Below are 21,295 nucleotides of genomic sequence, written 5' to 3'. Positions count from 1 at the left end.
ACTGTTGTGTTCCAGGTTGTACAAGTAAAGCTGAAAAGGGTTGAATGAAGGCTAATGTTAGCATTAAGCTACTTCCACACCAATAATACCGTTAGCTAGGAGGTGGCTAAATGCTAACACTAATGATAGAATTACATTATACGATTGGAAAGGTGAAAATATCGACCAAACAGCACTGTTAGCTCGGAAGTGGTTGAATGCTAAAATTAGCTGTTATCTGACCAAAGCTAAAGGATGCTTTAACTTTAAATATGGCCGCATGTCCCTCCAGATTTTACTACCCATAGTTTCACCCATAGTTTTGGTTGCCTCACAGCCAGAAGCTTCCTGGTTCGAAACCTCGGTTGCAGCCTGTGTAAATGAGCCCAGCTGTATCAAACGGACTTATGGAGCAAAAAAAAACAAACATATAAAACCACAATTTAAAGCAGTACGGATGTTTAACTTTGATATCTTATAAGTACAAAAGTACTTCGGGCTTCATTGTTTTTATCAGTCTCTGTTGTAGATGTATCAGTTAAGCACGATGAATATCTTTCATGATATTTCACAAAATCAGACGGTAAAGCGGAAGTGTCTCTCTCCCTTCTCCCTCTCATGATCTGCATCACAGGTGATGAGTTCAGGTTGCTCTCTTATCTCGAACATAACCACAAATCCTGCTTCGTAGTGTACCCCCCAGTTTATTCAAATGTGTGGATTCAGTTTTCTTGTCACTACACACAAGAAAACCTTCTGCCGATCTAGGGACAGAGAACTTCCTTTACGCTTCAGCTTTGCAAAAATAACTCACCCCAGATTCAAAGTGTTAAAGTTTTTTTTAATCTTACAAAAGGTCTGTTTTTTTTTTTTTTTAAACAAACAAAATCAAACTTATAGAACATTTAAAAGATACAGATCAGTTAGAAGCAAATCATCCAAAAGAATATTTACAAAATATAATAACATGTATGACTAGTGCTGGTACGACACATGATGTGGACCATGTGTGGTCCAGTGTTGGTGGCAAAGTGTGTCTTTATTGTTGCACTAATCCATGTAGACTTATCAGCACAAACATGAACGCGAACAGGCTGAAACTGAACATACCGCTCAGAATTGTGAAGATTGTTGCTGAATGTTGAAATAGAAGGCAAATGATTTCCATACAAAATAAAAGATATACGAAGGATCAACACTGAAGAAGAAGCAAAAAGCCAAACAAAAGCAGCAGTAGCTTTGGAGTTATTTGCTTAAATCATAAAAATGCAGCTGAGTATTTAAGTCGTGCTTTTAAAGGTTAAATCGATCTTAGAAGCGGGCCTGCAGGTTTTTTTAAAGTTAAAATCCCAACTTTGCTGGCTGGTGTTTTTATCTGTCAGCACTTTTGTAGTTTTATGATCAACAGAGCTGAATCACTGCTGTGAAGTCGGCAGCTCTTTATATGTCTCTGCATCGAAAACAAAAAGGAAAAAGCCACTTGAAATGTCACAATATTTTACTCTATACAGCTAGCATAAGGTTGCTAATCAGATAAGCCGTTTACATGGGCTACATCAGTCTCAATAGAGGTGTAGAGGTTGTTGAAAGGCATTCTGGGAAAAAAATACTTCAACCTGAAGTAGTCAAGGCGGGTTGAGGGAACATTTGTGCATAAAGGTACATAAATAAATCCACTCATGTTTACCTGCTTATTTCCCGTATCTATTTGTAATATTTCATGTGCAGATGGAACAATCCAGTTTGCTAACACTAAAACATTTTAGCTGTGCACCTACATCAAATTATTAAAAGGCAGTTTAAAGTCCAGTCTGCTTTCTGTGGTTTATCTGTACCAATAACTGACTCATTAGTCAGAAATCAATATTGCATCATAGAGTAAGAAATGTAATAAAGCAGTCTTAGTATTGATGTTTAGTTGTTTCCGTGTGCTTTTTCTTTTACAGGTGAAATGCCCAATTTCTCGCAGTTAAAAACAAGCCTCATCGCATCAACAATTAGTTTTAATCAAATTAATTTAAAAGGTTACAATGGGTTTTAGACCTTTTATAAAATCCAAACAAAGATGATTGTGGTTACATTTTACTCGAATACTTTAACATTAATTTCGATGCGAGAGTTATAAGCCATCACTTCTCTGTATACCCGAAATGTAATCCTAATCATATGGACATTAGATTAACATATTATACTGAATTATTGTGTTAACATTTTAACACACATTGAAAGTAGAGGTGACGGATAATGCACAAGTACATGTAGTGCAATGTGCCTTTACTGTACGTCTTTCTAGCAGCACCACTGTCTATATGAAAAACAGTCCAGAGGCAGACTTGGAAAGTTTGATCAGGTCTGATTTTTTGGGGTAAATGTATTTTGAAAATAGGTGCCCGTAACATTTTAGGAGAGGATGACGAGTATTTTACTCTCATAAACATCATTAATTGCTGAGGATGATTTGTCCACTAGCGACAATCAGTAATTACAGGAGCACTCTTCCCAGTTTAACCAGATGTCTACGGCTGGCTCCCTTTGTCATGGTTCTAACTCTTGATTTTCCGTGCTTTCGTTTGTAAACTGTTTGCCTTCATCTGAGCGTTTTTTCTGTTTACTCGCAACACTTGCAGAGATCGGAAAAGCAGCCGCTTAGCTCCGCCTACCCTCTCTGGCAGACCAACCACTGCTGGCTGATGGAAAACGAGTCACTAACTGGGCGCCGCTTGTGGTCTTTTCTGCGAAAGTCGCCACAGACACCCAGTCCATAAAAATACGATATACTGCAAATGCAAAGGCTTTCATCAGTGGGCCAGAGGCTCAATCACCATTGTGTTACCTCATTCGGTGATAGATAGAGACTTAACAGACATTTATCTGAATGAAAAAGTTCTGAGATTGTTACTTTAATGTGCTGATATAAATATATGTATTTTATGTCCCTAACATGTAAATATTCATATGTTTAAATCACATGTGATGTTTGATTTAAACACATTTTGGTGAATGAATGAAGAATGAAAAAAAGCACACAAGTACTTAAAACACGTAGTTTGGTGTGTTACTTTAAACGATAAGTGTCTACAGATTTCTACATGCGATGATTTTTTTTATTGTTATTAACAGCCTTAATATTGTTTTTAGTGTTCAAATAGAAAAAACAAAACAATAACATGTTTTTGCCTCCCTCCATTTTTGTTGAAAGAATGCTGCAAATATGCACTATTTGGGGTCACCAGCCAAAAAAACTGTACAATGTAGTCACTGGCAGAAATTATCAAAGGACCTGAAGTTTTTATTATTGTTTAAAAGCAATAATTATTTAGAATTAAATAACTAGTCATATTAATATGCTTTTTTTAATAATATATTTTTGTGTGTTAAATAGTGAACACTTCGGGGCTCCACAGTGTGCTTCAGATATCATGAAACAGAAACAATGCTTATGGCTTTTTCTAAGTTGTTTAGTTCAAACTGGCAGAGCAGCTAAATGTGCTTATTTATTTTGCACTACTTGTCTGTGTTGTGATGTCTTTGTTTTTTTACTGTACAAACTAAAGGCAGACATGAGGCTAGGCCAATATGTTGCATTAAATTAAATACTGTATATCAAACACTCAGTGTAACCAATTCCTGATGATGTAACACTATGACTATAAGCAATAACACTGTCTCTATTCATATTGTTTTCTGTGGTAAAGGTAATGGTGGCAAAATGCTGCTTTTCCTAGTTTTTATCGAAGCACTAAGAAAAATAAATCTAATTGTGGTTTTGGTCGTTTGTGGTCTGAAAATGCTGAGCTGCTGCGTATCGGCAGCAGCTGTGCTGTCAGAAGGTGTATCTCTACTTTCTTAGCTTATAATACCTGACCCTGAGTGTTAGTGCTGGTCATGACGGAGCAGAGGGCCGGCTGAGTGTTTAGCGAGGAATGAAGGTGAACGAATGTGATCTGTTGTAATCTCTGACCTCCTCAGGATGATGTGTGGGCGGCAGTGCTTGGTGGTGACTGCTTTGAGAAACAGTTGTTCACCCCCTTCAACATGTTGAGTTTTTGCTTAGATTGGTGCCTTCAAAAAAACACTGCAGTCTTCAGTCCAGAGCACCCAGTTAAACACTGACGTGTCATTTGCATTGTGGTTTGTCTAATGGATGCCGTTGATGATGTGATTGTGCATCAGCTCCTGCTCCTGGTTGTATATGACGGGGTTCATATCCTCGTCCCTCAGCCGAGCGTTCTTCCTGATCTCCTCCAGGGAGTAGTCCTTCACCAGGCTGCCGTTCTCAAACACCGTCACCAGCAGGTCCTGAAGGACGCAGAGCACACACAGGTAAGTTATAAGCATATTCAAACTGCATCTAATTTAAAGGGCGAATATGAGGGCGCAGAGGAAAATACCGATATAGGGATTCTCTCAAGCAACTGTTTGGGGTCATGATTCCCAAAATTCACTTTTTGATTTGACTTTTGATTTTTAAAGTCACAATTCAGTTAGATCAAATACATTAAATACACTAAAAGAGGAACTGAAATGATTTCATAAAAATCAATGAGTATGGGTCTGATGTTTAACAGAAGGCGTGGCTGGGCATGATGCTCCACTTTTAAGTCAAATTCAACAGAGTTTGTGCCTTAGAGAAAGTGCAAACATTAATCATTGCAGCCCTAATATGCTCATCGTCTTTAAAGCTGCTGATCCAAGTTGTCTAACTGATCAATTAATTTAAAGAAAAGTAATTAGAGACATTTGTTAGCAGATTTATCACTCATGTTATTTTACAAGCAAAAGCAAATCCTTATTTTGCATTGGCTGATTACCAATGCAATAAAATTGCATTTTTATTTCACTATTTACTTAAATTCCATCGACATTTAATCCATAACAAAAACTATGCAATCTGCAGTCCTAATCTCTATTAACAGATATCTGAATACATGTGTAGAACTTGTAGAAAGGGACATGATTGCTGGTTTTAGAAGCTTTCTGGTTTCTGTTTGCAGTTCTAGCAGCTGCCAGTTTATTGTCGTCAATAATCTGACAACAATTTAGCTTTTTATTTATCTCCATGGACAAATATCAGCATTTAAAAAGGTAGATAACAATCTGTGTTGGTATTATGACGATTACATGTACAGTGGTTGGCTAAACCACTTAAAGGAAAAACAGTCTGACATGGAAATATACTGAATCACATAGTCTTATATTTTAATGCGAATACAATGGTCATAATGGAATGGTTTATTAGTCTGCTTTCGTACGGAGCCTGTCTTCTATGACTGCCATGTCATTGAGTAAGGGTTTTGAAACAGATAATCCGGAATTAATGTTAGAAAAGTGTTGTGACTCACCTCCTCAGGCTTCCCTGCCCCTCTCTCTATCGTCTCTAAGAAGCCGTGTGAGTTTCTCCTCAGTGATAACCGACCCCTCTTTGACCCCTTGGATGGGTCGGTCACCGGCTGCTTGTAAACGTCCATCTGAAAGAACACAAACAAGCAAAACTAGTTCAAAGAAACAAAGTGAAATCATCCACTCCAAATGCTCATGAGCCCACTGAAAACCCCTCCCTGATGATTCCCTAAGGATTACATTATCTGTGCTCTAAGGAAAGCATCGCTGGTCTTTATATTCTATTGTATTTAGTCTATGTCATTAATCATGTCTATTGTTCAGGATAAATGGTTAAAACTAAAAACAGAACCCAGGTTAAAAGCGAAGCCTTCATTTAGTCTATGAAAGGTTTTACCCAGCAAGTCATATTTATTAACAAATATCTGTTTATAATCAATAAAGCCGGAAAATAAAATATGAAAATCTCCTTGACAAAGTAATGTTGGTGCATCCGAAGCCAGAACTTTCCACTCACCCCCTTGCCGTTGCTCTCCACGTAGCTGCACTTGAAGGCACAGTTGAGGGTGTCTCTGTTGAGCTTCTGAAGCAGAGCGCTGCCACAACCAAAGAAGACGTTCTCAGCACTCCAACCTTCATCACTCAGCTTCCCCAGAATCTATGAAAACACACACAACATAATGTACATGAAAACGCAGGATAATAAGCTTCCTGTTACCTCATGGAGAAGAGCTTTAGTGCATGTGTATAAGAGCTTTTGTGTTTGCAGTGCGACTAAATTAATAAATCTACAGGAGGAGCATTTTTCTGAAAAATAAACTTCTGAAACCTTTCTGATAGCGTACATTTGAAATGAAAATCCCAGTAAAAATCGGTTTAATCTATGTCTTTTTTTTAAGATTACCACTGGGACATTTACATATACAATACAGGTTTAAATATCCCTGTAGCTGTTGTGTTAGGCCATGTCTACACGTACACAGCTATTTTCAAAACGTAGCCTTTTCTCTGCTCTTGGCCTTTCGTTCACACAAAAGCCATTTTAAGTCACTGAAAACTGATCTTTTGTAAAACTCCGGCCAGGGTGAAGACTTTTATAAACTCGGTTTCCACAGAGACGTGTAGACGGGGTAAACGTCTTTGGCTCGTGACGTCATGCTGTGCGCTGTTATCTCCTTTGCGAGGCGTCACTAATGAAGTGACATTCCTTGAAAAATAACGGACGTGACAAACAGTGATGCTTCTAACCTTGCTAACTTTACATGTTTACACATATATGTACTGTTACTCGTACCCTTCCTTGATGCATCATTGCAGCCCGCCAGGTCGTCTCCCAGCAATTTATTCAAACTTTTGATTGGCCACGATTTTCTTCTTCTTTGCATGACTGGGTTATATCGCCACCTGTTGGTGTGGCAGTCTCATGACAGCGTTTCTGTTGTGTTTTTGCGTTTTCGTTTGGATGAGGATTTGTTTGGAAACGAAGGAGGGAAAAACTTTAAAATACTTGTGTACGTGTAGACATGGCTTTAGTGACAGAAAGACAGAGTAAATGGAAATATATTTTGCAACTGGAGCAACACAAAAATATAATATGCTAAATGAGATGTTTAAAGAAGAGTAAAGTTTAACCCAGACTTGTACAACAACTAAACTTTTTCTCACCTCATCCACAGAGCGGAGGTCAATGCCGTCTCCTTGAATTATCCGCAGGTAAGAGGGCAGCACCTTGTATCCCCTAGAGTTCAGAGAGCAGCCAAAACACTCCTCCAAAATCTTGATGACCTGCAAGTGACATTTCAATGGTTTTAGTTTATACATGTTTGAATAATCTCAGTTTATGACAGTGAATCATTTCTAGTTAATTAAAACAACGATGAGCCATGAAAGGACAAAAGTTTCAAAACACTAGTTAAGAATACATTTTTATAAGCTTCATCTTACATATTTATTCACCGCTTTCTGACTGCTTAAACTAATTTAGATGTGAAAAAGCAGAGATGTTGAGTGGCTATTGTTGAAAGGATTAACAATACATCAATGAGAAACAATACAAAAGTGGCAGTGTCTGAGGGGCAAACCTCACTCCTAACAGCAGACTTGGGCAGTTGTTAAAGGGACTAAACTACCTTAATTCTTTAACTAAAAACATCTGATTTTTCTTAGATAAATAGACCATAAAACACAATGTAAAATTAAAATATTTCAGCATCAAATTTCAGGTGAATTTAAGGTAGACGTTACACTTTTATGCCTGGATTTCAAATAACTTTAGATACTGTGTTTTCATGGCCCAATAAGGACTAATCCATGCGCGTTATGTACCTCAATAAGAGTCTCTGCAGGGTCTCCCGAGTCTGGCCGGATGACCAGACATGAGTCCTGGCTGCGCTCCATGACTCGCTCCTTCAGCTTGTCTCCCCAGATGTGTTTGCAGGCGTTAAAGATGTCGTAGCTGTCGCTGACCACGGCCACCGGCCCCGAGGAGAACTGTTCCAGGAGCTGCTCATACGCCTCCTTCTCCCTGCTCCTCCCCCAGGAGATGATGGTGCTGTTTGACAGAAAGGACGTGATAAACTGATATTAATACAGGTTTAAGAATTCTAAGATACAATCATATGAGGATGTTTACCAAGAGATACCAATGTGAGTACAAAAACGTTGTCTTTTAAGTACAGTCTGATACAGGAAACATTTCTATGTGTGTGTGAGTAGTGTGTGTAGTGTTATACCTGTGCTCTGCTGCTGGAATAGAGAAGCCAGCCATCGGGCAGCCGTAGTAGCGCTGAGCCATCAGCAGCCCGGCTACTGTGTCTGTGCTGCAGAAATTAACCAGGTGAGCTGCTCCACCTAAAGCTGCAGACTGCAGAGTGAAGGAGGAAATTATGAATGACTTTTTTCTGTTGCAAAATGTGCTTTATGACAGCAGGAACTTTTTGAGGAACTCTGAAAAGTCCCTGCTCGGGGGGTAATACTTTTCAAAGGTCCAGGAACTTCAGGGCGGGGCCTGCATTGCTGATTGTTTCTGATTGGTTGAGTACTCGTTTTATTTCACCTGCCATGTTTAAAAGACTGCAGCTGCAAGCTCACTGTTATCATCGTGCTTCGAGATTGTTTATCACCATGCTTTGGGATCGAGTCAGAAGAAAGCCTACAACTAGCATCTTCTTCTTACTGCCACCTACTGGACTGGTGGTGTAGTGCAGTTACTTTTATTGCCTCTCCATCCGTCATTGGCCTGATTTGCATAATCTTCCCGGGACTTTAGGCCGCTGTGGAAAAGCAGACACCAGTGGGCCACAGGAACAATTTAGTTCCTTGAAGAGAAGTTCCTGGAACTAAAAGGTCCTGGTACTTTTGGTCGAAAAGCACTTAAAGTGTCTCTAAGGCAGTTTCTAATGTTAAATATTCAGCAACCACCTCTCAGTTGTTATCAGGTAATAAACTGCTTTTTTCTGTGAATTTGGTAGAAAAAAAACATGATTAACTCTGACAGAGAGGGGGTGACTTCCATTACAGTCAATAAAAAACCCTATAATCACAGATGGCAGAGAAAACCATCCTTGGACTCATTCCCACTATGTCAGAGAAAACTGTCTTCGTTACATAACACCCGTCTGCTGCAGCTTTTTATGGCTCATGAGTGATTTAGAGGATTGTTTACATATACTATTTTCAGTTTTACAATATTTGTCAAGAAATTTTGTCAACAAACATTTTCTCAACATAATGATAACTGCAACATTTGGCTCCCTCTGACAGCCATCAGGGCTGAGCTGAGCTGATAATGAGGCCTTTATTTATCAGGGAGAGGAGCCACTGATCCTGTCAGTGACAAAGATGATTCACTGGGTTCAGTTCGGCTTGAGGAAAGAGTGTTAAAGATGTGTTTCTTTATGCACTGAAAAACTTAACTTCGACCAAATTAGGGTTGCACAAGGCATGTATGGCTCTCGTTGAGTTCTCTAAATTAACCTCTGAGCCTGTAATCAGTGATGTGACCAGTACAGAATCACACAATAATATGATAACATCAGCATGACAGAGCCATATGCAAAGAGCAGATATCAGAAGATGGTCATACACTGCATTTGGATTTTCAGTGAAAATACAGTCACATGATGTACTTGTCGTCATCCAGTGTGACACTGATGATGCAGAAGTTGCTGTCATTGTAAAAAAAAAAAAAATTGTGCCTGAACATGACACAACCTTGGAACCCATCTGCTATCATCTGATGATGATGTATGCCTCTGGGAATGATGGCCAACTTCTCTGTGTTTCCAGTGTAGCCAGTGTTTAGCGATAAACGACTTCCTACCAAGATTTTCTTTTCTGTTTAAAGTGATGTTTTGAGAAGCGACCGTGTGTTCAGATCAAAAGTGAAGTGAAATTCTCCCCTTCATATCTGTCTGCAAAATAAACGCTGTCATTTCTTTGTTCATTAAATCCCCCGGAGGAGCGCCCGTTCATCGTTTGTGCTGTGCTCAGTTTCACTGTAAACAGTAAGTTACACAGAGGCTGCACTCTGGCTTACTTCAGCAGTATGAAGCCGAAAAAGAAACAGACTTTCTTGTGAGTGACTTTAATCAACGGCTCTTAAGTTTGCTGAAATAACATAATGAAGCGTTGTCAGGTCTGTCCTCAAGAGGAGAAGAAAACTACTTTCAAAATGCAGACAACGGGGGTCAGAGCGATCATTTCTGATGCATTCGAGGAAGTCGGGAAATCTAAATGCTAAATGGCTTTCATGACACAGCGTCAAGCAGACTTGTCTCAAGTTTTTGATCTAGAACTGATTGTTAGCAGCACTTGCATATATCTGTTTATAGAGATAAATAAATCATGAGGAAACTCTATAGGTTTGCTTTCTCAACCTTACATCTGGTTTCTCACTAAATATACACAAAGACAGAAAGAGTTCCTGACCTCCTGGGAGGAGACTCCTCTGTAGCCAAAGTCGTGCAGTTTCAGGTCCAGGCCTTCCAGGCTCCCCGAGGTTGCCTTCAGGTGCTTGGCCAGGATCTTCTTGAACTCTCTGGAGATGGTGGCCACTGTGATGGGATACCACATCTGGACCAGCATGGTCTACAGCAAGCAGAAGGGGGTTAGATTAGGACAGATATGGTGAAAATAGAGAAGAAGGAAAACAAAGATACATTTTGCGAATATATGAACAGGTCACATTTAAGCTACAGCAGGATGTAAATTGGTCTGTCAGGGCTCATTGTTATCAGTAGCCTGCCAACCCTGTACTTGAAGCTAACAGGCTTAAGAAGACTTATAACAAAGCTATTGACCTGGCATATTTTAGAGTATTATTTTAAGTCTTTCATGATTAAAAGTTTAAAGATGTGTTGCTATGTTTGATTACACACAAAGTTACAAAAATGATCCCACCCTCAAACTCCTGAAAGAAGTGACCCTTCACTAAGCCCCTCCCTTGAACAGCCACTGTCCAATCCTACGTTAGCAACCGGAACTAGGCGTGGGAGGCCTGTCAAGGAGAAATACCGAAACAGTAGGCATTTCCGAAGCCAAAAGCTCGAGGAGAGATGTTCGGACATGAATTAAAAATTGTGGAAGACTGCACTCACAGCTTAGATCAACAATAACTCCTTTGTTTGCTCCAAGGTAAGACGCCTGTGCCTCCATTTTTAAGTCCTCTTCATTCTCAACACTCTGCTGAGAAATTATATTCTGGATGGAGCTTTCAAGTGTTTATTGTCGTCCTTTCTGTCGACTTCTCTCTGATATTTGGGAACTATTTTTCCACAAATTTGCTATTATGTCCCTTGGAACATCTCTCACTGTTAAAGTTGAAAGCGCCATAATATTTATATGCCGGTGCGAAAGCTTGACAGGCATAGCAACAGTAACTAAGGGGGGCAGGACTTAGCGAAGGGTCAATTAAAAGCGAAATGCGCTTTGCCTTTCGTCTGAAAAGACATGAGGTTTACCTCGATGTAGTTGGTGAGCCAGTAGAAGTTGGGATCTGTGTTTTCCACAGTGAAGAGCACGTTGCCTCTCGGTATGATCCTGCCCTCAGGAACAGCTTTGATCCGGACTGGAAGACGCCCATCGTGTTTCTGTCACAGTAAGGCACATTCACTTCAGCTTAGAAATATGCTAATGAATTCCTCTCTCTGTGGATATGACCAGACTGCCAGCTGAATATATATATACCTCCAGAACTTTCCTCCAGCCTTCTTCATCGAACACAGACTGTTTGAAGTGCATCTGGTAGAAGACCTTGGCTTCCTGAATCTTCTCCTCGGTGACCACCTGGCCTTTAAAAAACACACCGTATTACCACAACCACAGCCACATGAGGAAAAGACACAAGCCTGACTCATTACTTAGAAACTGCGTCGCCTGCAATTCTATCAAACAGTCATTAGTAGATATGAAAGTGCCTGAGTGAAGTTTATTCTGTTTTGTTTCCTCATTATGTTGCATTCAGCAACATTTTAGCTCACACACTGAGGTGTGAATCTCCACAGTACAGTGAGCTTGTGGCTGCAATTTCAGGTAAACATTTGCTGCTTTGCCTTGTAGTTAATCATGAGAAGTCGTGCTCCTTGTGGCTTTTTAGAATTTGTACTTAGATAGTATGCTTTTGTTAATTAATTGCACTTAATGCGACATGGAATATTTCCCCTGCATGTAAACAGGAAGTTCTAATCCTTTAAGTGCTTTTCTCTTTGACAGCAAAGTGCTCATAAACACGTAATTTGTTTTCTTTCCTTTCCTATTCGATTCTGAGACTTCCTTTATTCGATCAGAGGAGAGGATGGTAAAGTACCTGTGAGATACTTTTTCAACAGATACTGAAGACCGAAGAACACCACTTCACTGAACTGGGAGCCTTTCTTGCGTCTGCACTCAAAGTAGGAGTAGATTTTGCTGACATTTGGAGGATACTGCTTGTAGTGTGTGATCTGAAAGACAAGTAACAGACAGAGGTAAAGCATAAGAAGGCGAATGTAAACATTGAACATTAAAAAAAATTGTTTGTACTCATTCAGCAATCCATAATCTCCTCAGGGCAGACAGATTTGTACTAGTGTTTGTACAGCATGAAATAAAACCCCACTAAGCACACTAACGATAAGCTGAAAAACCCGAGGACTGTCTCAACGTGATGCTTGTGTGTACAGTAAACATCCATGTGGGAAGGGATGATGACAGCTTAAAGCACAAGTCCCTCTTTGTGTCCCTCTAGCAGTAATTGAATAATTAACAGCAACAACCAGCCAGTCGCTAGAAGAGTTATCTTACAGAGGAACACGCTCTACGAGCTTCTGCCTCATCCTGACTCCTGTTTAAAGTTCCCTTTCCTTTCACCCTTCTTCAACTTCAGGAGGACACACTCTGAATTAATGTTGTTACGAAATGTTTAAAACCCTGTCTGTCCTAGATGCAATAATACAAAAGTATATTTTAAGAGTAAGACTATTTGAATACTGAATGCTACACATCGTTATTCAAAGGCGTGGGGGGAGGGGGTTTCAATGAGGCAACAAGCACTTATACCCCTTTCCCACTGAAATTAGTGCACCGACACAGGTTTTTCAGACCCGGGAAGACCCGCTTATAGATGCCGATGGCTGAGATGACAAGGAGTCGCAGGAGTTACCGACGGAGCATAGCATTGGGCAGTAAATGCCAATCAGAGCCGAGGCGATAATTACCCACGTATACTGCAGAGTCATTTGACCCAGGTCTGAATGCTGATTTTAGCCTTTCCTACTAAACAAAAAGGCTGGGTGTTAGCAGGTTTTTTGATCAGTGGGAAAAGGGCTTTAATTTGAATTACAGTACACTGATGCAAAGTTTCAATACATGTTGTAATAGAACTTTAAAGGGGGAATTCCAGTATTTTTAAACCTGGGCCCCATTTTTACATATTCTAGGGTCTAAATGAGTAATACAAATGTTTTTTCAGGTGATCTAGTTGATTGCCTTAGCTGGCAGTGACAGCTGTGTCAAGTTATGGTCTAATCATAATGAACGTATTACATCATATTGATAAAAAAAGAAAGTACGCCCAGCATGACTCATTTTACTAAAGCAACTTTTTTCATTGTGACTCTTTCCAAGTAAATCCCCTCTTTGTCTGCCAAGATAAAATACAAACTGTAAGCTTGAGTTGTCATGAATTATGGATGGTGATGTTTGGTGTAGGGAATAACCCGTCTCCAGCTTTATCAAAATAATTGAAAATGTGTAGACGTACGCATAATACTGTACAATCAAAGTTATATACGTTTACGATGATTACTTTCAGATTCAGAGACGTTGAGCATCTGTTTATCTAGTGATTACAGTGGATTATATGACGGCAATTATATCAACTGATGATATGAACTATGGCAACCAAATGGGAATTTGGGTGGAGTACGTGTCCACGTTCAAAGTTCATTTGAGTGAAATCAGATAGAGCCGTGCCCTCTATGAAGGCAACAGCCGTACCCTGATCTTCACTGCAGAACAGTTGTCGTGATTATCTAGTTTAATACAGCCGCTTTAAAAATAGACACGACAGAAATGAAAGGTGGAATTCTAAATTCCTCCAATCGCCACAGTGTGACTTATTTCCATCGGACCTAGGGCCTAACACAGCACGTACAATTACTGCTTGCTACACTGTGCACAGTGGCTCAATGTACCTTTGGGTTGGGAAATGTCTGAACTAAGGTAATGACTAGCTCATAAAGAGTGTCTTCTGTCCACATGGGAAGTCATAAGGTTTTATGGCTGTTTTGAATGCGTCTCCTGATAGATAGATTCATAGTGTTGCAATGCCTGTTTACATAACAAGTTAAAGACTTGTTTACAAAATAACACTGCACTATAAGTTGTATTTTCACCTTCTAATGATATATGAAATTGTATGGACCACAGGGAGAATAAATGTTACTGCGGTGATATTGTGGATCATTCGTAAATAAATGAATAAATGTGCACATTGTAAGACTTCCTGAAACTCAAAGATAAACATCAGAGAGCATTTGACCAATCAGACGGCTCCCCAGATAGCTGTAATCTATCCTCAAATTAATTGCTGTCAATTTGGTGACAACTGCCATGGAGGCTAGCACAATAGCTGAGGAAGGAGACCAAAGTGAGGAAAATCTGGTTGACTAAACTTTAAGCTAACTCTGGTACAATGCATCAAATGGCAACATTTATGTTTAACATTGTACAAGGTCCCTTTACAAATAAAATATAGACCTTGTGGTAAAAAGAACAGGGCTTCGCAATTTGGAAATTATTTGGATTCAGGAAACTGATTTGTTACAAACACAGGTTGGAACTGGAAGACACAGAAATCATAAGTTACAGCAAATATGCACACCTAAATATAAGGGCTGGGCGATGTAGCCAAAGCCCTATATCACGATGTAGGATTTTTCATATCTCGATAACGATATCACGATATATCATGTTTTCTGGTAATTTAACAAATAATTAGTCCATATGAAATAACCACATGGTAAAGCCTATTTTCAGATAATCCTGTGTGACTTAAATATTTGACAAATAAAAAGTACTAGTAGTTTCTGTTTTCGCTTGGGCTGAGCCCGAGTCCTTTTCCGCATGTTAATGTCCATGTTAATAAACAGGGCCTCCCTTTATGGTTCGCTCCAGGTTCACTCCCACGTGTAAGGATTAGAGCGTAAAGCGTTGTCAAAATGATGTAAAAATTGCCATAAAGCAGCTCAGTACTGGTTTTGTGACATCACAAAAGTACCTGGTTCAAATCATTTGGGACCTTTGTCGTGGGCTGTATGAATTAAGGCAGATTATCACCAAACAACACTTATATATCTGTTTGGTTACATCCTTGATAACCTATCAGATATATCAGCCATGTACTGAGGCACTGATAATTTCCAATATCATTGCACCTAAGTTGTTATTGTCCCTTCTTTCAGTCTTACTAAGTTAAAGTGGACCCTGAACACACCACAGAGAAAAAAACCCTGAAGAATAAAAGAGTATTAAGCATTGGTGTGTGCAAACACCAGCATCGTTGTTGCATTAGCATTCTGTGAAAGACAAATCCATGATGTAATGAAGCAGAGCTGAAAGTAGCCAGGCACGAGGAAATCAAAACTCAACAAATTCCTGAGACACTTAGAAGTGAAAGCCAAAGCTCACGTTGCTGTGTGTGCACACCGGATACAGTCGTTAATTATTACACGAGTTATGCAACTGAGAATTTCAGCAGAAAACAAAACATAGTTGAGTCACATGCAGGCCGGGCAACGTCATAATCAGCAATCCTGAAAATCCTGGAAGTTGTGGAAAGAACACACCTAGCATATGACATAACACATGTACAGAGAAGGTGGAGCATCTGACATTAAAGGGAAACTGTTCCCCCTCTTACTTTGCTCTGTTCCATCTGAGGCTGACAGCGTTTAAAGTGTTGTAGACATTTTAATTATAAAGCAGGGTAAAGGATAAGATGAAATTCTCAACTAGGCTCTAGATGTTAAAACAGAAGATCACGAATATATCTAGCAAAATCTGAGCCAAGTCATTGAGATATTTCACCACATAATTGAATATTCTGCCTTGCTGATGATGCTGGATAAAAAGTCAGGGTATCGCCAAAGTCATTAGGAATCAACCAATGAATATCTGTACCATATTTCATTTAAGAAAATCTGATAATGGTATATTGGCTGATCATTATTTCTTAAAACATAAACAGAAAAACGTTGAAATCCTATATATATTGGATTTAAATGACAGAAATTTGACTATGATGCATTCTAGTGCTGACCAATCGATTGCATGTTCATCTTTATCAGGATATAAACATGCATGATAAACACATTACAAAGATTGCCTGAAACACGATGAAGAAGAAATAGAATTATTTTCTACCGTCATGCATCCACACTTAACATGGGAACATTTGACCTATCAGATGAAGCCCTAGTGCTAGACAGAATGCTATAAAAATGCTATAAGTACCCCACAGCTATTTTACAATTGTTGTAACTTAATGTCATGTCAGAGTTTGCCTCCCAGGTAGTATTGTTACAAACAGATACATTGGCAGATATAAGACGAAGCTGACAGACCTAATAATGGAACGGAAACGCAGAGCCTAACATATAGGGTTTCTCTGCTAATGTTCGAGCAAATATCACAAGCCGGCTACACAAGGCAGCAAAGGTCACTCATTTAATGAGCAAGGCAATTCCTGAAACTGTCAACTCGTAATTGAACTCATTGATCACTCTGAACATGAGCATGACATGGTTGTTTTTTGTGTGCATTAATAATGTCCGAAAACCAATTTGGTTTGGGAAGCAAGTTGACATGAGCAAGGACGCATAATGAGTGATGCATAGCACGCGGTTACTTAAGGAACCTGCATGGGACTGAAATATATGGCTCACTTGAATAATAATGATGAGTAAGGCATGGCTTTAATTTTTAAGAATGGAAGCTGCTCTTTTTCAATTTTAAAATGCCTGATACTAACAATATGCGTCCTTGTTGTTGACAAAATAAAACATTAATGCAAAACGTGGAGTTTAACACTGATTTCATGGGAGCATATTTGGGGTTGGACATGTAATGTTAAACCACCTTTTCATTTTTAACAAATCATTTAATATCATGCTGGCTGTAAACCCTATAACCCCTTGTGGACTTGATGAGCTCATCACAATGTACCAAATCAGACTCTATTATGTGATTGTGATGACAGACACATTGGAGGAATCCCCTTGGCTGTGCTTTGGACCTGTTTTCAGGGGTCGTTGGAGCTAATAAAAAGACTGGTTGGTCATCATCCAGACCTTTGCCATTTGGCAGGAGTGCAAACCTTTGAATGACATCTAAAAGTGACATCTGACATTTAGCCTGCCTGAGCAGTGGGCTGACTCAATACTGGGTTTAAGTTACGGGTTGACTGAAATGAAACTGAAAGCTTAAGGAGGAAATGAAGGTTGGGCTCTGTGATAACACACACAACTTCTGGGAAGACTATACAGTACAATGTGATGAATCACCATGACTTGCACTATGAAACTAATGTCTTGGTTCATGAAACCCCTGGATACTCTAGAGGCCTTACACTTAGTTATTCAAGTTACCATGTTGCCCAACTATTTCCCCCGCAAACGAAACACTGTAATTCAGTGCAAAGAGTAAAGCATTTTTATTATTTTAGTGCATGCTGTTTATAGCCACACCTGGATAATGCAAGTCTGAAATTGCCTTTAAATGTAAAAGCTCATAGATAATGAGACAGAGAGAGAGGGGCAGGGAGCCAACATACATGTGGTTCAGGGTATACTACTATTTGGCATTTGAAAAGAGGACATTTATGTTTGCATACATTTATAGTCACTGTGTGAAGCTATAAAAAAAACTGCAATGTACTGAATGCACCAAAATCTTTTCTGAATTCACAGTCTTGTAAATTATTATTTGAACAAATATGTACGGAAGAGTTTTGGGTTGAGGCAGAGGAAAAAAAGTTCAAGGAGTTTAATTTAGTTTTGCATTTCAAGTGCAAGGCATAAAGAAAAATAAATCTGAGGATTGTCTTTTTAGCTTCAAGAGAATTAGAAGTGAACAGTTCAAATGTTAACAAAACATTTTAAAAAATAAAATAATAATTAAAAAAAAAATCTTCCTCCGCTATTTCGGTGTTTTAACACCGAAATAAAGCTTGGAAATGTGTATTCAAAGCCACTTTTCACTGTGAAGTAGGATGTTAAGTATACTTTTGGTTTGGCGATAACGAAACTTAAACATTACACCGTGCATAGGTAAAAATATCAACTTCCCAGTTACATCTTCTCAGAGAAGGTTTCATGAATTAAACTTTGATTAAATGCTTGGCTGGGATCCTACCTGATATGACCCCATTTACCCGTATTTAACTAGGTAACTGTACTGGTGCACTTAGGTGCACTCTAAAAGGCAACACATTACACCGAATTCACATACACATTACACCGAATTCTGCTGGTGTCCTACTTTTAGTTTCCACTACAAGGTTGTAGCGCAGTGACATTCTGACCTTAAACGCAACGGCTAACGTTTTTTTACTTATGTTCAACGGTAGTTATGACTATTAACGTGAGAGACATGACGTCACTAAGCGAAACTGGTAGCAAACTGGAACATTATCCTACATAAATAAATGCAGGTACTCAAATTTACACGAATAACACCCCGAAAAAAACTGAAAGGGGAAGGGTAAGGAGAAACGTCTCCACTCACCTTGTAGGAATCCGTCGCTAGTAAAAAATTAAAATCTTGTGCTGCCATTGTTATTGTGGATGAATGAATTAACGTAACGCTATATGGCACTTCAGGTTCCGTCTCCTCGTAACTTAAAAAGACAACCGCCAAGAAACCAGACCAAGCAGCGGGGTAAATAACCCGTCAACGTCGAAGCAGTGTAATTTTAACCCTTGTGTTTTCACTCCAGAGGACTTAAATTCAGACGTTACAGCACACACTGGTAAAACAACTACAGCAGCAGTCACTTTGTAGGTTGGGGGTTGTTGTAAAGGGGCGGGTTAGTGTCAGTACGCATGGCCACGCGCACGTCCTTATACAGCCTCTCTGGCTTACGTACGTCATGCTGCGTTCACGTACATACAGGAGTTTTTTGGAACGTGGAAAACAGGTGTTTTTAGTGTTGGGAATTACAGCTCTTTGAAGGGAGATGGATCTTATAGCTCCGTTCCTTTCCGAGCCATAAGATCCGGGGTGAGAGAGTGGTCGGACTCGCGAACGTGCCTGCACTCTCTTCTCCCGTGTCAACACTCACGCATATTTAAAATTCCGCACTTTTAAAATTTAAAGGGAAACAGTAGAATAATAGTAATTAATCAACATCAATTATTTGCCAATAATTTATGATACAACTCTGTATCACTAGAGATGTCAACAAAAAAACAGCAAACTTGGCGGAGGGTTATATGTTGCTCACTGTCGGCAATATGTTGTGGTGACATGATTCCGCTGCATGTGACATCGTATAACGGAGACGCAGTTGAAAAAATCTGCCTGTGGTAATTTGGCATAAAGTGGAGTGGATCTAGGGCAGGCAGTAATATTTGGGCACAACTATTAAAAGAACGGCTCTCACCTACGCCTCGGTTCCCATCATTCAAATCAAAGAGCCATTTAAAAGAATCAGATTGTTCGTGAACATCACTACACTAGTTGTTTTGTAACAAGGTTAAAGGAACACAAAGGTCAGTACACTCCACCGGACCATCCGCCTCATTACCCCTTCACTTTATTTACTTTGAAAGTAATTTTAAGATTGCTTAATAAAATAGATTCCTTTGTCAGTACTTGAATTACACTGGATTGGATTGTTGAGAGTGAGACTGGTAAAAAAAAAAACAACCCAAAAAACAGCAGCTCTTCTCAAACTGTAGAGTTGGCAACTCTCACTAGTGTTTTAGAGAAAGTGGAGACAAAATTGGGTCATGTCAACATGTAGTCACCACCTGCTTTTAATCAGCTTTTAATGCCTACCAGACACAGAAAGACTTTAAAAAGACGTAAAAGATTAAGAGTCTGACACACTCTTACATCTGTTTACATTTTTTGTCACAAGATTTCGTAAACACTGGATAATTTGCAGGGTCCCAATTTACAAGGCTTTAACAAGATTATGATTATTTTCCATCCCGCTCCTGTTGGAAATTTCCAAGAGGAGAAACAAAATAATGGAGCAGTATTTGGCCTCGGCTGCTTTGTGTGTAGTTGGTAGCTCTATATTTATCTATGGTGTTTGTGGCCCTAATGTTAGCCGGATTAGCATTATGAGCTAGCCCTTGTTTACTTCTTCCCTATAGAGACTGAGTGCAGTGAGGCAGGCCTACTGTCCACACTGAAGGGGGAAAAAATAATGACTTTGGATTTTGTATTTTTTTACTTAGTTGTCACTTAAACAACCAGGAACAATGCTTTTCAAAGCAATTTCAAGAGAAAAACTGTGCCTTAGGAAAGGCATAAAAAGGCGGTTTATACATGCCATAATATCATTTTTATGTTAAATGATGATCTTGTTGATCAAATCAAAAAGTTGTAAATATCAAAGTATTTTACCCATAGCCATTTAGTGCAATCCTTTCTGCAAGAAACTTTCACCAAAGCCAACCTCAAATTACCTCAAATTGCATTAGTCCCTTTTAAAGCAGCCCTTTTGTGTGCAATGGTGAAGGCTAACTATCTATGCAGTTATCCTGAAAAGTGGTAACATTTGGTTATTGAAAATGTTTCTGTTATTGAACTTAACATTTTGCATCAGCCAAGACTAAAAGAATACAAAGACTGACTTAAGACAGCTAGGACTGAGGTTTATGACAACTTTACACTACTTTTGGGAGCATGCTATAAATCCATCTAAACTCTAATGATTATATTTTGACATTAGAAAGTGTTGTGCAACAATTAAACTGTTTGAAAAAGTTGTTTGGTGTAGGGGTGCATAAGGAATAAGACAGGGAGCTTCATGCAGATTTTCTTATTATTTTCCTGGAAGCAAAAGATAGATTTGCTCTGTGTGTCAATCAACATTGTTGCCCAAAGCAACTTGACATTCATATTAATAAATGGGGAGCTCCTCAGAGAAAACTTGGCTAATGGGAAACTCTATCTTGGATTAAACTCAAAAATGGTTTCAGGAGGAACTGGAAACTGCTTGATGAGCGGTCTAATTGTGCAACAACCTTTTTTTTTTTTTTTAAAAACACACAAATAACACTGAGTTCAATGACTCAATAGCATGATAAGGGAAGGGACAACATTTTGTTTTGCCAAATTCTAAATGGAGTTTTTTGTGGGGCATTGATTTGTTACCTGCTTGTTCAATTAGTTTATTCAGTTTTATGTTGTTGACCCTCCGAATCAGAAGTAATCAATTTGGGTCAAAGTAGTGAAAAACGAAAGTGCATGTTATCCTATTGCC

At 39.1% G+C, this 21,295-nt stretch overlaps 1 protein-coding gene across 1 annotated transcript; it reads right to left on the bottom strand.

Annotated features, from left to right (window-relative positions):
* Window positions 1–879: 879 nt before the first annotated feature.
* Window positions 880–18,802, bottom strand: nampt2 (nicotinamide phosphoribosyltransferase 2). The gene is made up of 11 exons (XM_069678027.1): window positions 18,583–18,802; window positions 12,125–12,260; window positions 11,506–11,609; window positions 11,280–11,408; window positions 10,249–10,407; window positions 8,052–8,182; window positions 7,645–7,870; window positions 6,985–7,104; window positions 5,837–5,977; window positions 5,322–5,447; window positions 880–4,278 (listed from the first exon to the last, which is right to left on the bottom strand). The coding sequence occupies exons 1-11, from the start codon at window positions 18,628–18,630 to the stop codon at window positions 4,117–4,119; spliced, it is 1,482 nt and encodes a 493-aa protein (XP_069534128.1). The 5' UTR covers window positions 18,631–18,802; the 3' UTR covers window positions 880–4,116.
* Between the last annotated feature and the right edge of the window lie 2,493 nt (window positions 18,803–21,295).

The sequence above is a fragment of the Semicossyphus pulcher genome, unplaced genomic scaffold, assembly GCF_022749685.1.
Source record: "Semicossyphus pulcher isolate SPU_LCO1_2020_fin unplaced genomic scaffold, fSemPul1.0.p SCAF_3, whole genome shotgun sequence".
Taxonomy (NCBI): Eukaryota; Metazoa; Chordata; class Actinopteri; order Labriformes; family Labridae; genus Semicossyphus; species Semicossyphus pulcher.
This window is presented reverse-complemented; position numbering and strand designations above follow the sequence as displayed.